General features: G+C 41.8%; 1 protein-coding gene across 7 annotated transcripts in view; it reads right to left on the bottom strand.

The window, feature by feature from the left end:
- Nucleotides 1–17681, bottom strand: part of lrba (LPS-responsive vesicle trafficking, beach and anchor containing) — a 236340-nt gene that overhangs the window by 114659 nt on the left and 104000 nt on the right. For all 7 annotated transcript variants that reach the window (XM_033624965.2, XM_078166196.1, XM_033624967.2 and 4 more), the window contains exons 34-35: nucleotides 16347–16411; nucleotides 12734–12842 (exon numbers count right to left, since the gene is read on the bottom strand). In XM_033624965.2, coding sequence (XP_033480856.1) covers nucleotides 12734–12842; nucleotides 16347–16411 — 174 coding nt within the window. The remainder of the gene's footprint in view (nucleotides 1–12733; nucleotides 12843–16346; nucleotides 16412–17681) is intronic.

Genomic DNA, 17681 nt, shown 5'->3' with positions numbered 1-17681 from the left:
CAAATGTGTCAAGAGACCGATTTATACAGCACATATATATTATAATTCGTGCTCGTATCTTGTAGCATACATACAGCAAAACAGGTCTATAGGAAGGTATAACACAGACGGTGTTTTCACATAGAGAAACTCTACTCTGAGTAGAACCAAATGAAAAGCATAGGGTCATTTCTGTCCTTGTGTCATGTTGATTAATAACAGTGGACACGTATTTACTAATGCCCTCCGGCACACCAAATCACACGATACCCACATTGCACAGGGAGGACATTTTTCTCTGTCGGAATTTGTTATCAGAATGGGCCTTTGAACTCTGCAGCGATGGGAAAAGTAAAACACCTTCTGAAAATAACAGCTATAATTTGAAACAGTGTTTTGATTTCCAATCTCTGTTTCAGAATCAATTTCAATTGCAAACGCTCGGCTTAGTTTGAAAGTGCTGTTTCAAAGTGATATACTTATTGAAGGTGAGCATAAGGAAAGGGACAGGGAAAAACATGTGCTATGTATAGTAACAGCTAGCCATACAGGCTTGCATCGATGCATTTCTATTTTCCTCTGCGTGTTCTCAGTGAAGCAACTAAAGCAAATGGCTGCAGTGTTAAGAAGAAAAGCTTATTCAATTATTAATGCTGCTTCAGCTGTATATTGCTGTCCTGATCAAATTAACCTTAAACTAACCCACTGGTATTAATCCAGATGCATGGCTGAACAAATGCAACCTGCTCTCCCGAAGTTACCAGTAAAGCGCTTTATAATGGGTCCTCCTCTTCAATTTGAACGACAACATTTCATATCTGACAGAAAATCTATAGGTATAAATCACATTAGCGGGGCTTTTCTGCAGGCCACAGGGCCTTAATTATCAATCTATGTCTCTTTGTGTGGCATTAAAGTGGGCCTTGACCTTCTAGCATGATGACCTGGGAAAAAGCGAAATAAAGGGAGTACGGAGAGGGAATTTTCAGGCAAGTGCTTGAAATTTTCAACCGGAGAATGCTTTGCTTCTCTGTGGAGTGTAAGTGTGAGTGTGAGTGTGTGTGTGTGTGTGTGTGATGCATGTCCATTAATCTTGATCAGTGGAACTGAAGGCAAGCAGGAATTGGGACAAGCAAAAGACTGGACCAAAGGGAGAGACTAAGAGGATGGTGTTAAAAATGCCACAATTCTAGTTACACTAGGGCTGCACAATATGAGTAAAATATGCGACAACTTTGTCGAAAATGGCAATGTCAGTATTACTTGCGATAAATAAAGAGCTATTAAAGTGTACACAGTTCTTGACTCAGACTTGCACAGTACCTGTGCTGGTGCAGACTGTTCTCATGCACTGTTTGTACATTTTCCAGAAAAAAGTAATGCACCAAATATCGTACATATCCTACGTAGTCATGGGCCAGTATTTTGTGTATGACCCATGTATTTGGCAAGGCTGAGATCACGTGAGCAATGAGCTGACGGCAGCAAAAAAAGGACGAGGCTGGTTGGAGTAGTGGATGGGTCAAAAAACACAGGACCTTCTCTCTGGACTATCCCCGGGGAGGACAGCAAGTAAGCTTTGAGTCATGTTTCTTTTCCTTACCCTAACCTCAGTAACCTCACTTGCCTAAACCTAATCTCCGTAACTTTACAATTAATGCATAACTTTATGTTGAGGGCCTAACGTCATTTGTAGGCCGCTAATCCATAGGTTATCATATGAATTGTTGTATGAGGATTCGCTGGCTTGTGCCAAGTCGTCTCTCCTGTATCCAAAATATTGCCAGACAAAGTATATGCTTGGTTTTTAATGGACCAGTTCCTCTCTGGCATTCGCACATTAATCGGCACTTATCTTGTCACATTTTACGGCAGGACTAGTCGAAAACACCTCACTTGCATGCATGCAGCTCTGCCTGAGACGATGCCTAACAGTGGGGGCTCTGTCTGATTGGCCAGAGAGGTAACAGCTTTGGCACTTATCAGACAAATAGCACGAACAGACAGAATGTAATTTAATACATTGTGCAATATTGCAGACTTTCATTATGTGTTCATCATGTGACTTGATATCATGATGACAGTTAAAAAAATAAAGACATATTTTGCAGCCCTAAGTTACGCTCAGCATTAAAAAAAAAAAGCATTAGATGCTGTAAATTAAACAAAAAACAATATTCTAATGTGGAACAACAGAGAAGCACTTCCTCAGAAAAATGCACACACGATTACAAAGATGATCCATTTTGCCAAAATAAATGCTGATGTGGATTTCCGTCCTTTACACAGATATAAGTAGCATGCCTATAAAGTCCATTTCCATCTGCCCCCGTCTGAGACATGTAAAGTCTGCAGTACTAATCAACAGTGCTGGGTTCAAACTCATAACCATAAACAAACACTTCATCACCTGTGTGTTGAGCCTGCCCAAACACCCAAACCCTCCATGCTGTAATGGGATTTTCTCATATCCGAAGCCAAAGTCGACTGCAGGAGTAAAGGCCAAATTCACAGACTCACCCCTAAAATAACAACCAAAAAAGCTGAGCACATCAGTAGTGCCATTAAAACCCAATGTTAGGTTCGCTTGTAAGTGGAAAAGACAAGTCACTGTTAATTCCCGGGGTTGTTCCGTTGATGTGAAGTCAGAGAATATGCGGGGGTATTATGAAGGACTTATTATGTTATGTTATTATGAAGGTTAAAGCGAATAACTAAATCTCCCAGTTGGCACCATCCTGCATTCACTTCCATCCAGGTCTGCTGACAGGATAAAGGGCAGAAACTAAAAAAAGGAGCATTTTGGGTATTTTTAAACAAACTGTTCTTTCTTTCCTTTCAAGGAATGTTGAGGAAACATAAGAAGCAAATTAAAAGTATCTGTTCCTGCTTGCAATTACAAACATGCCTCTTTTGGAGTGACTGAAGTGGTCAGTGTGCATATTTTGACAAGAAAACAACCATAAAAATACATACAAAGAGACAAGAACTTCCATTTACCAAGTTAAAGCGATACAGCTGAAGAAACGTGGCGGCAGACGCCGTGCCTCTGTTAGCTTCCTACCCAGACAGCCACCAGGGCACAACTTGCTGGCAGTAAGACCGTTATGACTTGCGACACTGTAATCATGGGCAGCACCTTCCATTACATGGCCTGGCTGACAGGGTCGCCCGGCGCGAGTGCCTGGCTCTGCCGGAGGAGACAGCTTGGTGAAGACGAAATGATAATGGCTGGCATTAATCGAGTCAATTACACTGAGTCGTGTCTCCCACAATTCATCAACAGTTCAAATAAATAACTATGGATGTGTGTTGGAGTTTGGGGAGGAAATGGGCTGCTGGGGAAGTGACTGGGGAGTGGAAAGAACAGTAATCATCTCGAAAATCACATAATGGTAGAAAATGGCAATACGCACATACAGACAAGTCTTTGAAATACATGCATTTTAATCACATTACTGAGCCTGTTTTTGAGCCAGAGGATAAAACAGCCTGTTAGCCTGTTGCTTAAAATTGTTGTTGTGGTTAACGTTGCCAGGCAGTCATGTTTTTACCGTGCTGATTCTACAAATAATAAGCAGGGAAAACGAGGAGATGAGTTTCGCAGTGTTGTAACAGTGTCAGCCTTATCTAAATGCTGTAGTTGTTGTCAGATGATGCCTCGGCTCCCCTCCTCCTCTCCCTCGCTGGGTTGAGAGGGTTAACCAGTATAATAGGCTGGAGAATGGAGGCTCATTACAAGATATCAGCCCTATGTTTATCAATTAGAGTGACAGAGGAAGGTCTAGTGGTGTTGCCGTGCCACAGCAAGCCTTCAACACGCTGGCTGACAAAAACAGGGTCTCAAGGTTCTGTCGGAGAACAGGAGGAAGAAACAAAACCAGCAGAGATGTTATTAAAGCGCTTGATTTGCAATCTCTTGACATTGGTGGCACATCAGGGCTACACACTCTCCAAGGCTGGGCTATCGCTCTGAGAGAATCTCCAATTTCTCACATCCGTCGACAAGCACTCCCAGAGGGTTTCATTTACAAACGGGCAGAGAAACTGTCCAGACGAAGCCGAGACATCAGGCTTGTCCTTGTCTGGTATCAAAGAATGCAAATATACTACAAATAAATTCCTCCTGGAACACAATGGAGGGTCTAGGGAGACAAGAGGATGAAATGAGAAAGGAGGATGGGGGTCGCTAAACAAAAGTAGATGCTGAACACAGTCCAGCAATTGGTTTCAAAGAGATTCTCTTGCACTTGATCTCTTGGCCTCGAGTTTTCAAATTGCAACATAAAATGTCACCAGGGGAATTCAGACAATGGGCGAGGGAAGAAACGAGTGAAAGGAAGAGGAGGGGGAGAAAAATGAGGGCTTAAAAGTACAATGGCGAACAAAAGTCACCAAATGACAATGCCTGACAGCCACTTCAATTCTGAAATGATGCCCCTGTCATGCCGTGCTCCCAAGTATTGATTTTTTTCCTTCTCTTGGAGCACAGGAGGAAAAAAAATAATCTAATCCAGTTGAAACAGATCCCTGCTGCTGGCACCGGCCCACTGCTAGCGGCCATCAAGGTTAACGCAGGCGCAACACTTATCAAAGTATCTCTCCCCTCCTCCGCCTCCCCCCCCCCCCGCTCCTCCCCTCACACTGTCTGTGGCTGATCTTTAATGGACTGGTCACCATGCTCAGCTGGCAGCCTCTTCATCTCTTCTACCCAGAAACCTCTTGTCTCTGCAAAAACCGCGCCCTCCTCTCGCCACATCAGTCTGCATTTGCTGCCATCTTTTCACGATGACTCCGGCTCAGCTTCAAGGTCATGCCACGTGAAAAATCATACATGTTAAACTGTCGTCGAGAGGTGAAAAATAGTCAAATGAAGAAAGGACACGACCAGATGAAAAATACACCTCCTTTGAATTGGTCGTTGCTTGAAATCACAAATACGGGGCAGTGGCACTGAGCTCAGGCTGAGTTTGAAAACAAATTTCTATCAACAATAGAAAACTTAAGCTGCAAACAGACTAAAAGGGGACCTTTTATGCTTTTCTTTTCTTTTTATTTGTCTTATATGTATAGTGTTACAATGTTGGATGTTCAAATTAAACTTGTCCAAAGTTTCAAATAATAAAATAAAGGTTTGTAAAAAATAATCCTTAAGCTTCAAACCGTTCTGAATACTGTTTCCAATGTCTTTTTTTCTACTTTGGCGTCAAGCTGATGTCAAATGTCAATGTTCTTTATATGGCCATCTGCTCCAGGCACACTAATGCAGGTGTTTACATTACATACACTGCTACATGTAGCTACATGCTAACATCAGGTAAATGTGATCTTGGTTGCCGATGTTGTTAATTTCTCCCTGATTTAAAATCATATTCCTGCTGGAACATGTCCGGCTAGCTTTTATTAGTGATTTTCCACATTAGAAAGTGCTACCACACTTTGTTACAGTCATTCCCAGCCTCTCTGTGTCGTCACACACACACCTAAACTACGCCCGTAGCAGCCAGTGGCTCCTGATTGGTCTGAACCACTGCCCATGCATTACTGGAAGCCTGACAAGATGGATATTTGCGTGATCTCGTGATATCACCAAATCCAACTGCCATGCAAAGTAACAAAAAGGCACTAAAACTGAGTGTCTCAGACAAAGGTTGAATACAGGTGTTCCAGCACAGGCAGCATGAGAAAAATTATGCATTTTTTGCACTTAAAATAATGTAAACATATTGTAGTAAAAACCCAGAATACAAGTATGATCCTGAAAATGAGCATTATAGGTCCCCTTTAATTTTTTCCTATGATTAAAATGTGTAAAAAGCCACATGCTGCTACAGCTCTGCTCTGTGTTAGCTACAAAAACCATTGTAACATGGAGACTTTTATTCACAATTGTGAGCTCACCTTTCGCTGCTCATAGGAAAAAAAGAGAATAAAGAGACTGTGTCAAAGGAGACTGTGGAGTAAAGTCATATTTCGGTGCGTTAGCTGGTCACACATAATGATGAGAGCTGCAGAGGAGGTACCAGGGGACTTCATTACGCGGACAAGTCAGCAGCACTGAGACAACTGTTCCCCAACCATCTCCTGTAACCCACTTCTCCCATTCTACCTACTGACGTCTAAAACAGTCCATGTTGTACAGTAAAAAATAAGCATCTACCAAGAAGGGGCAGACAGCTTTGCTGAAAGATGCCAACTTGCTATACATTTTGACAATAAAGTTAGCTTTATGCTGCTGCTCGACTGCTGTCTGGTCTTCAGGAGTTTTCGTCTCGCCACTACATGAAATTTCACCCCTTTCCCGATGGTTGCGCCACATTGCTATCACAAATAAAGACATGTTCTTATTTTTTTTTCCTCTTATTCTCTTGACAGCAGTTTTGCCCATAATGAGGAGCCCGGGCATCCAGCCCTGCTGACATGCTACATTACAGTTGGGACAATTACATGACAGCAAGCCACAGTTGGTGGCAGCTATCAGTCCGAGTGCGGCGAATGATGTGGTGTAAATAGCCTTTGGGAGTTGTGGTTCCCTCGCTCTTCCAGTGTGTGTTTGAACTCTGAGCAGCAGATTGCTTCTGTTTCAACAACAAAAGAAAAGTTCTCTTGAAGAAGTTTTTGTGAAATCAGTGAACTGGTCTGTGCGCTGGTGATATATAAATTGAGATATATTAAAATCAAAAATATATCTTTACCTGTAGTGCCATTTATCAGCCCAAATTTTTTTTGTGTAAGTTGACGATTGTTGGATATATCGGCCTTAGAGATATCTGCCTTCTCTCTAATATAACTAAAAGCCACTCGGCTTGTGGTGCTCAAAGTGCCGAAAAATTTACATTTGCTAAAAGTTAACAGCAATGTCTCCTTCCAGTAATTACGAGCCGGTTACTCAAGATAATCCCCAGACCCTGTTGTGACCTTGTAGGGGCAATGTTCTTTCTACCAAACTGCACCCACCAATCGTATAACCACACAGAAGTAAGCATGCATGTACTGCTAGCTCATCTAACACCGAGCTAGCTAACATTACACTTGAGCCGAAAAGGAGGCCATTAAAGTTTACATCTCACACTGGCAGGAGCACAAGCATCTTGTCCATGAGTTGATGCTTCCTTCTGCAAGGTTATACCTTTGGCGAGTGTAGTTTGGTAGAAAGAAAATAGTTCCTACATGAACTGCTCACAACAAGGTCTGTGGATTATTCTGAGTAACCAGGTCATGATTCCTAGAAAGAGACATTAGTGTTGAGTTTTTCAAATGTATTTTTTGGCACTTTGGGCACCACAAGCTGAGTGCCGTCTAGTTCCATTATATTCAAGAGAGGGAGGACATCTCTACAGCCGATATCTCCAACAATCAAAGCAATCTAGACTGATAAATAGCGCTACAAGTAAGAGGAAAAATATGTGACTGTCCCTTTAAATCAGGTCAGCTCCAAGCTATTACAGTACATCCTTGTCCAAGCTCTCTCTCTGGTGCACAAGTTTCCAGAGACCGGCGCTATGATAATGCAACATAATGAGCATCAGCTCAATGTTAATGTCATTAACGTGGGGGAAAAGCACCAGATCGTTTTACAAGCTCAGCAGAGGGAAGACAATGACGCCGAGCACTAATTAGCCGCTATCGTCTGGCTTTCACAGGATCTCTCAGACAGTCAATTCAATTACTCCATATAACAGCAGAAGATGAATCAAGGGGGTATATAAAAAATTGAGCTGAAGGGAAGGGTAAGAAAGAATAGAAATGACTCGGGTCTTGCTCACTCTTCCCTATCTGGACCTTCTTATCTGCCCTTGTGCCCCTGAGCCCACCACATTTCATCCCTAATGAACAGCCCCATAAAAAGAAGGAGTTCGATTTCTCTCCCCTCCTTTCTATCTCTCGGGCTCCCCTCTCCTTCCTGCTCCTCTGGAAGATATCAGAGTCTATCATTTGCTGTGCTGGGCAGCAGCATCCGATCTGCAGATCTCCTTCACATTAAGGATCCTTTTAGATAGAGAACCCTAAAAGGTAATTGGATTTCCCCCTAGTTATCTTCATCTGTTTCACCCCAAGCCCACTGTAATAACTTACTCTCAGGGCCAAAGATAACTCAATTCTGTCCCACAGAGAGCCTGTGAGAGTGTGAGTGAGAAAGACACAGAGGGAGAAAGCATATGTTATGTCTCTGAGGCAAACGGGTATCTAAATCCTCTATCACTGCCTTCTCAAGGATATGAACTCTGACAAGGAGCAAACATAAATTTGTTTTTATGTATTGAATTATTTTCCTTTTTGGTGCCTTGGTTGGCACTTGCTGCTGCTGCTGCTGCTAAACTAAAGCAAGCTCTTAAATACCGAACAGCATTGTAAGGAAGGATACAGATTATGTTTTGGCAATTAATGCTGCAGGATTTCGAAACCTTCTCACTCCCAGTGTAACACAATGACACCCAAAATGAGTCATTTCTGAGGTCTCTTTTAAGTTTTATTCCCCACAAAACAATCACCAACCTACAGTGTCACCGCGACACAATACAGAGGAACAAAGCTTTAAAAAACTGGGACATTGCTGAAAATTATTTCAAAACCCTCCAACCCCCACCCTCAGGGGAGATGTTTCATTGGCCTGTTATTTTTATTGTGGCAGTGCAAAATGAAACCGTTGGCTCTAGCAGGCTCAAGCAGAGCTTGTATGGAGGCAAAAATCAATACAGCAATATCAGAGCAAGACTTATCAGGGCTTCACTTCTTCTCAGAGGTCACAGAGGAGCAACTGCATTTAAGTGGGGAATTCAATTGTGAAACATAGTTTGGGACGAGCAATGCTGGGTATCTGATTAAGGACGGCTGGGAGATTGCAAAGGTAGAGTAAGTTTCCAATGACAAGACCAAAATGCAGCGAAACGAAAGTTATAGCTTTCCATTAGTTGTGTTTTTGCAGTCAATTGAGTGACAGTTGATACAACTGATAGTGCTGCTTCATTTGGAAATGTAACAAACTGTGACCCTGTTACACTGCACATGGTATTGCACTAATATAGGCCCACAGTTTCTTATATATAGTCCAAATATGACAGTAGAAAGCAGGGTGGATAAGGAGAGCTTGCAGAGAAGAACAATTAACTGCTAAATAACAAAACAGCAGATGCCTCAACCATGGTTACCTATCAACTGCATTCTCTTATCAAACATGCATCAAAGACTATTCATTTAATGTCTTCATGCACGCTGGTTATCAGATGTACACTAAAGTACACTAAAGGCTTATGGAAAAATAGGACTTGAATTCTCTCAGCTAAATAGCTTATTATTTTGCTCAAACCCTGGTATCTTCACATAAAACACACACATTAATGGTGTGAAGGTTTTGTTTAGTAACCTTTGTACAAAAGTGTCAGCTAGAAGACATATGCTATTACCATAGACTGTAAAAATAATGGACATAGCCCAAGTGATGTCACCCAATGGTTTTGAAGCCTCGAGTTTGACATTTCAGCCAACGCCATATTGGATTTTTGGAGCCATACGCAACCATATCTGGACAAAAGGGTGGAGTTATGGAAGAGCAAGGGATGGATCTGACTCCTAGACTCTAGTGATGCCTTGCAGACAGCCAGTCACTCAAAGTGGCCCCGCCCTTGATTATGACTGAGTGAGCTATATAAAAATTTACCCCCGGTACAGTTGTCATGAATGTTGAAATTAGAAACCAAAACTGTTTTTATACCAGGCTGTAAACATGGTAATTTCTGCCATGAAGTTGAGCATTTTAACATGGAGGTCTATGGGGATCAACTGGCTTCTGTAGCCAGCCTCAAGTGGCCGTTCAAAGAACTGCAGTTTTTGGCACTTTCTCGTTGGCTTCATTTTTCAGCCCCAGAGGTTGCGGCTTGGCTATTACACAAACAGGACTTGTAACAACAACAAAAAAAGCAAAACAATCAATTCCATTTGGCGAGCTTAGGACAGTCAGGTTGTTATGTGCAATGCCAAACTACGATATGCCAGGTTAAGAGCCAGGGACTAATGCCTGGGAGTCTGAGAAACTGAGAAGCGTGTGGCCTGAGGCCACAGCGAGAGGCCGAGGCAGAGCAGGGATCATTTGGGGCTGTCGTGTGCAGACCGGCTGCCAAGTCTGTCTGCCTGCCAGTCAGGCAAAATACTCTGAGCCATTTTTACTTGTGCTGCTCTCATGTCAGATGAAGACAATTGCCTAACCTCGCATTCTGTACAAGCACGTTTGCAAGAGCACAAACACTTCAACCTTTTCATATGGGAAAAAAAATCTGCTACATCAACTTCATAGAATTAAAGTATGCTCCCCCACTCTGTGTTGATAATGATAAGGTCAGATCATGTCAGATAATACTGTGTGCAAATGACTGACACTTGGAGCAGAAAGGAAGTTCACAAGAACAGGATGACAATTACACAAAAAGCAGCCTATTCTAGAAAGAGAGCAAAACATAGCAATCACAGACAAAACTTTGATGCGCAAAAGTCGTGCCCCCACCACTCTGATTGACTTTCAACACCCTTGAGGGATTTTACTTTACCCGAATGTCAGAGAGACCCTTCACTGAACCTTAAAAAAAGCACCACATTTTACTGCAAAGTGGGGGCTGAGGGCTGAGGCGATGGTTTACACACAGTCGGCCCTTCAGGCCAGCACCTCTCAGGTCTGTCTGCAGCTTTTAGTGCTGGCAGGTTCCTGAGAAATGAGGGAGGGAGGGATGGGAGAGAGGGGAGGATGCCATATTCCTGTCACTGGCAAAATACACCCCCAGCGGGAGTATAATGGACAGGATCTCAGCAGGACAGGAAATGATTTTGGTGAGATCTAGAAAGCAGAGGGTGGGGGAAGCGTTGGAGAGTTGGACTGGGAAAGGGGCAACGAAGGGTGCCCATGGGTCAGGATAGAGTTGGCCCGGGAGCTAAACGTGAATGGCAACATTTGTGCTGAGAACTGTTAGGAAGAGGAGGGGGGAGAAATTATGTTTCAGGGGGAACGGCTGCAGTTAGACGGAGAGGCACAGGGATAAATTAACACTACACAATGTTTGGTTAGTGATATGTGCCAAGCATGATCTCCAGCCTCTAACTACTTCAGTCAGTGTGTATGCAAGTCTGTGTGTGTCTTTTTTGTGTGTGTTCACGATTAGCATAGAGTTATGTTTGAAAAGCAAACATTTACCCTCTAGGTTTGCTGTGACAGATCTTAAAACTTGATGGACAAGTTTTGAGTAGTCATTGGATCAGCTCCTCTGCGCTCTCACTGACTGTTACCCATACCTTATTTTCACTGAATATACTCACTGACAAAGCATAGCAATATCAAACTATTCAACATTTCTATCAAAGGAGTGCAATCGGCCTAAAGCTACAAATGGACTTTATTGTCCGAGTTTAGCAGGCCTGAAGTTCCTGTGGATCTCAAGGAGGAAATGTGATATGACAGATTGTGCTTGGTTAACATTTTTCTTGGTAAAGAAAAAAGTCTGTACTGGAATCCGTCACTAGCTTGATCTTCCTTCATTCGTCCAAGGCCACAATTTAAGTTGAAATCTGTCATAGTTTTTGTTAATATATGTGTATATCCATCTGTACGGTAAAGTGTGGCAGAACACGTTTTAAACTTTTGAGAAATGCTGATGAGATTTGTCAGGTCACACAAGCCTCAACTTACTCACTTCAGTAAATCATATTTAATGTCATCTCATTACCTGGTCTGCAGATCACACTTAAAGTGCACTCCACCAATAAGGACATACAGTAAAAAATAACTTCAGAAGATATTAAAAACAGGTCTTTGTCATTTGCTGAAACCATTACTATATCAACACAGTATCACACAGATACTCCTATGCCCTCTTACTCTAAATTGCTTCTAATGACCTTGCCACACGTGAAGAAAAACAACCAATAGGAGGCAGGGAGTTCCTGACATGGTTGTCATCCATGTCAAGCTTGTGACGTGCAGTTAAACTGTCAAAGTAGGCAGTGCTGATAAAATATGACTCAAGATTCTTTTACTGCATCGCATATTTCTTACCTCACATGGTTTCGAAAATATATTTTAGTGTACTGTTTAGCTGTAAAATGAGAACATTTGTGACCTGGCCGCCATATTGGATACCGTCGACTGGATTGCCAAGCACTGCCCACCCAGCCTGCCCAACTGTCTCGTTTTATCGCTAAACAGTACACTAAAATATGTTTCTGAAAACATGTGAGGCGAGAAATAGGCAATGCAGTTACAGTATCTCGAGTCATATTTGATCAACGCTGCTTAGTTTGACAATTTGACCGAAGTTCACGAGACATGATTATAAGCTGCGTTAGAGACTCGTCGGCTGATTGGTTGTTGTCGGTGAGCTGCACTGTAGCCACTGCCATTAGAGGCAGTTGAAGAAGAGGAGGGACATGATTTATTTTTTGTTGTACAGACTGTCTCATGTAATACTGTTACCAACTGTAGCTTCAATGCGTATCTACTGTTATACCTCTACTACTTTGTCGTAGTTGGAAAAGTAACAGATTTCAGCTGTAAAGTTGCAGAATGTTGTTTCTGCTGTTGTTATCCCAAATTTGCTACAGCCAGCTGCAATCCCACACCTGTAAAATCCATATATTTTGGACAGACTTTAATGTTTTCCTACATCTTGAGACAATTTAGTTTACTTACATAATAGGACATTATGTTAATGGTCGTTTTGTTCTCATATATGTGTGTCTGCGCATGGGTTGCCAGATCTGTGCAGCATCTTACCTCAAACTCTGCATGTTTATGGATGTCTTCGGCCCTCTGTCGGCTGAGGATAAATTCAGCTTCATTAGCCACACGAACCAGGTGGTCCTTCATGGTGTGACTCAGCAGCCTGAGGAGAGGGTAGATGGACATTAGCCCAGTGGAATATTGCAGAAATGTAATTACAATTATCATGATTTTTTTTTTTTTAGGTATATGTATGTCACTTTACTTCAGTCATAGAGGGAGAAATGTAGACAGATGCTTAGCAATATCATATAAAATCTTGAGCTCCAGAGTATTTAAAACATCTGTCTAACAGTGTGGTATCTGGTAACCTGGAGAAGGAACAGCCATGTAATACGCATAAAATGCTGAAAAAGCACCGTGCAAAAAAAGCAGAAAATCTAATTTGGAAACCAAACTGAACCAGATAGACCCTTTAACTGGGGGGTGCAGGTGCTAATTGATTTGTTAATGATATGCATCTGACAAGAGGGAGGATCTGTGCCCATGTTGCTACATATGTAGTCTACCTCCCTCTTCTTATCAGTGTTGATGAAACATGCATGTTGTGTGTGTGTGCGCGTGTGTTTGTGTGTGTGCAGGTCGAAGAAACCTCTCTACAGCCCTAAAGGTCAGGACTGTGCAAAGTGGAACAATAACAGACCAGGGGCCAGAGAGGAGGGATGGGCGGTGGGGGGGGGGCAGGCTGGGACTGACTGTGGGGTGGGGGTTTCGGGGCCAGTGGATGACTGTAACCTAAGCCTGCTGTTTCAGCACAGGGCAGCAGGGGAGCGGAGGTGCTGGGGCCTCTGCAGCCTCTATGGCCCTGTCGAGGTCCCGCCATCAATAACCCAGCCACTGCCCTTCTTTATGGTGCTCTGTGTTTAAGACTGTACACATGGACAAAACAGACACCTCATAGGAGACCATGGAAATAAAACAGTAAGATTTTTAGTAATGGGCAATATAATATAACACTTCTACAGGGTTCATTAATTTAAAGTTAATACTTTTAAAATCCCTTTACTGCCACATACAGTACCATTTAATACCAGTTTAACGTCATACTGGTTAAAGTATAAAGAAAAAAACAGAAGGGGAGAAGTGGCTTAAGATTTTTATATAAATTAGTATTCCATACTTCCCTAATGATACAATTAATTAATGAATGTGACCTGGATCTAGATAAGTGACAAAATCGAGAGGAATATTTTTTCACTTCCCCATAGGAGATTATGAGCTTCCGAGTTACTGTAGCAGCAGTGAGAGTTCTTGCTCTAGGTCTGATGGTGCTCAATGAAACTCCCCCCAAATAATTGAAAATTAAGACCACTGTTTATGAAATTTAAGACTTTTTAATACTTTCAAAGTTCTTTTTTGAGGAAACATTATTCCAGAGTTTTTATGACCTTCCAAGACCTGCAGATATCCTGTTTCATTAAAGGTACACTAGGATTGTCAGTAATGGTTCACTCATACTCCCTTTGCAAACGAAAATAGATATGTCCATTTCAAACACTGTAAATGCTTCCATGCCTCATTTATTTTGACATAGATATAGCTAATAGTTGGCACTAGAGGCAGAGTCTAAAGTTCTACACAACCACAAATGAGACTATGATGGAGGACGTCATAATAATGTATCTCTTAAAGGGGGCAGCACTGTAGAAAGCTATGGTCTTTGAAGCCATTAAATAAATTCTGACGTGGATGGAGAATTCTTTTCACTATGTTACAGATTTGTTCTTTCTGCCATTTTTTAAATGTCTTCGTCGTGTCCTACGATCGTACGAATTTACAGTCCAACAATCTTGCTTGAACTATGCTACACTGCCCCCTGTGATCTCTGATGGCACTGTTCCGTTTCATTCGTTTCAGAAAGCTTTCAGATAACATGAACAAATATGGACAAAATTAACGCAGAGTACGGACAGAAGACTCCAACCATGTCCGTATAGTGCATCTAATATTGAGCATAAATGAGCTTTTATTGTCTGTAAACACGTTCGCCAGCGAAAGTAAAACTAAAAGTCAACCACAGATTCTTGTTTGGCATTTGGTTGCAGGGTTTTTGCGCTGTCTCTCCTGGATAACTGCTGGCACCTAACTGCTACCTTTTTATAAAGCCCAACCGCACCTGAGAGCTGTGGGGGTACACGCCCACAAATGTCCCCAACACAGAAGATGAGAAGATACAGGCAGAGGGTAGTGTCTGCAGAAAAATATACCACAACACACTGAGAGTGGGTCATAAGTGATAATTTAAAGGGACTCTTCTGTCCATACACTGCATCCTGCTTCGTATATCTTTAAGCTGATATCAGTCTGGGCTTACCTCTCCACTAGGGATTGGCAATATATTGATACAATATCGACACTGTGATAGGACACCAGATATCTTTGAATATCTGATTTTGGACATCGTAATATTGTATGTGTGTTCTTTTAATGGTTTTAAAGGCTGCATTGCAGTTAAGTGATGTAATTTTCTGAATTTACCAGTTGGTTATAGCTGTTCTATGTTTTGCCTTTACCCACTCAAATACATCCACATTAATATTGCGTAAATATTTTGTGAAAGCACTGATAGTCAACCCTGCAATATCACTGCAAAATCGTTATCAAGGTATTTGGTCAAAAATATTGTGACACTTGATTACTTGATACTTGAAAAAAAAAAAAAAGTGAATGACACACACACCTATCAGGGTGGACTGCAGTTATATAGTGTAAAATCTATATTTTACCAAATAAATAAAAGTATAATTAAATTAAAATAATGGTAGTGGATTGGTAAGTAACATGGTTTAAATGACTGTTAAATTCCCACTAAGAAACAGCCCAAACACACATTTGCATACACATGTGTACACTTTCACTAGTAATCCTGACTTGAGTTATGGTTGTGTAAGTGTGTGTTAAATCCCGCTGTCCACAAAGAACTCATAGGACTACAGTACATTGGCAGTCTCATTAGCATTACTGCGGATTAGCCTGTGCCAATTCTAAAAGCTGAGGGGGTCAATAATGGAAAGTGTGGCTCTTTAAATCTGAAACGGATGAGTTCTAAGACTAAGAAGAACTGAAGTGGGAATGAGAAAGTCTTATTAGGACAAGACAGAGAGGCCCATATGTCGGGATAATTGAAAAACAGACAAAAAAAAAACAAAAGACAGCAGGAAACAGAGGAGATGATTACAGGCTGATAAAGGCTCAACCGGAAAGGCATAAACTGACAGCAGGAAATCAAGAGCGATTTCCCAAATGTCACAGAGGAACCAGCGATCAGAGCCCCTGTCACCTTTTACCTAACCCCTCTCCTTTTCCCAAATCCCTCTGGGATGAGCACGTATTGAATGGAGCCTTGAACTCAAGGATCCTTCATCCTCACTCACCCAAGCTCCTCTAACCCTCCTCCCCCAAAAACATTGATTGTTGTCCAGGATCTTGAATAGCCACCCCATCACAAGGCCTTGGGGGTCTTGAGGGGCCTGAGGGGCTGTGATGTGTGATGTGATCCAGGAATGGTGAAATTGGAAAGCAGCTGATGGGTAAGAGGTTGGAAAGATAATGAAGAAGTGCTGCTGCAAAGAGAGAGGACAGCACTTAGCATGTCAGAGTTACCGACCTGCCTTCGTTGACCAACTCGATAAAGGCGAGACCTGCATTCTTCTGGATGGAGTTCTGCCATTCCTGCAAGCGGACACACACAATATCAAAGACAGCACTGAAGTAACTTCACCAAGTTATAGAAAGTGCATTTTACACATAGTCCCAAGAATCTCTGATCACATAGAATCACAAGTTGTGAAAGAAATTTGGATGCAGATGATTACATTAAGGTAGAACTACTACACTCCTCATCACCTTTTGAGATCAATACCTTAAGAAAACAACTGAAACGTGACAGGACTGGCTTTGTGAGGGTAGCCTAAGCCCCTTTTACACATGCACAGAAAACATTAAATTATCTAGACGTTAACCAGAGGAGCTGTTTGGGAGAACATAAATGCAGGTAGCAGGTAGTTATCTGTTGTTCACAATGATTGGGCGTGTCAATGATATTTCCATGAGGCTCACGCAAAACCAGAAGAAACCACCATCCAAAGGTGAAAAAGAAGGGTAATTTATGAGAAGACGGCAACAAAAATGTCTAACTAGAGAGATGACGAGATTCTACTGTCGGGGGAGTCAAAGCCAAAATCATTAGATACATTCAAGGAACAGCAAGAGACAATTTACGAACCAACTACGTGACTGCAGGGTGATCTACATCATGTCCTGCCTCCTGCACATTCTACCTAGTTGCCACCCCTTGCCCAAACGGAGTGTTTCCAAGTTTCCAGAGAATATGTCTGATGCAGATAAACTCCTGTTCTGTGCTACATGTGTGAAAAACACTCTGGACGATGTCGGTACCTAATTCTCAGGACACTGCCAAGAGTGAATATGAGAAAATGTCTCTAGTCTAAAAGCTACTTAAAAATAACCCCAGTTTAACGATGTAGGAGTCCACTAGTTTTCCCACAGTTCGAGCTAAATGATCACTTGAAATTATTTTTACTGTCGATTAATTTGTCAGTTTTACTGTCCAATTATCAATTGATCATTTGGTGTGCAAAATGTTGGAAAACTGTGAAAAACTATCCATTAAAATTTCATAAATTCCAGGGTGGTGCCTTCAAATTACCTGCTTTGTTCAACCAAAAGTCCAAAACTCAAAGATATTCAGTTTACAATGATTTACAGAAACTCTCACATTTGAGAACTACAACAAGGTAATGTTTGTTTAACCATGAATCAATTTTTAAAAGGCATCAATCGACATATTCTTTTAGCTTTAGCAAAATTATTTTCTAAATCTAATTTATAATGTAACCAGTAGAAAGTTATTCCTGGGTACATCCCAGTGACTCAGTGGTTTCCATTTAATCTATAAGCTTTCCTGCTTCTGTCGGCCCCC

This window comes from Epinephelus lanceolatus, chromosome 3 (genome assembly GCF_041903045.1).
Source record: "Epinephelus lanceolatus isolate andai-2023 chromosome 3, ASM4190304v1, whole genome shotgun sequence".
NCBI classification, from domain to species: Eukaryota; Metazoa; Chordata; class Actinopteri; order Perciformes; family Serranidae; genus Epinephelus; species Epinephelus lanceolatus.
This window is presented reverse-complemented; position numbering and strand designations above follow the sequence as displayed.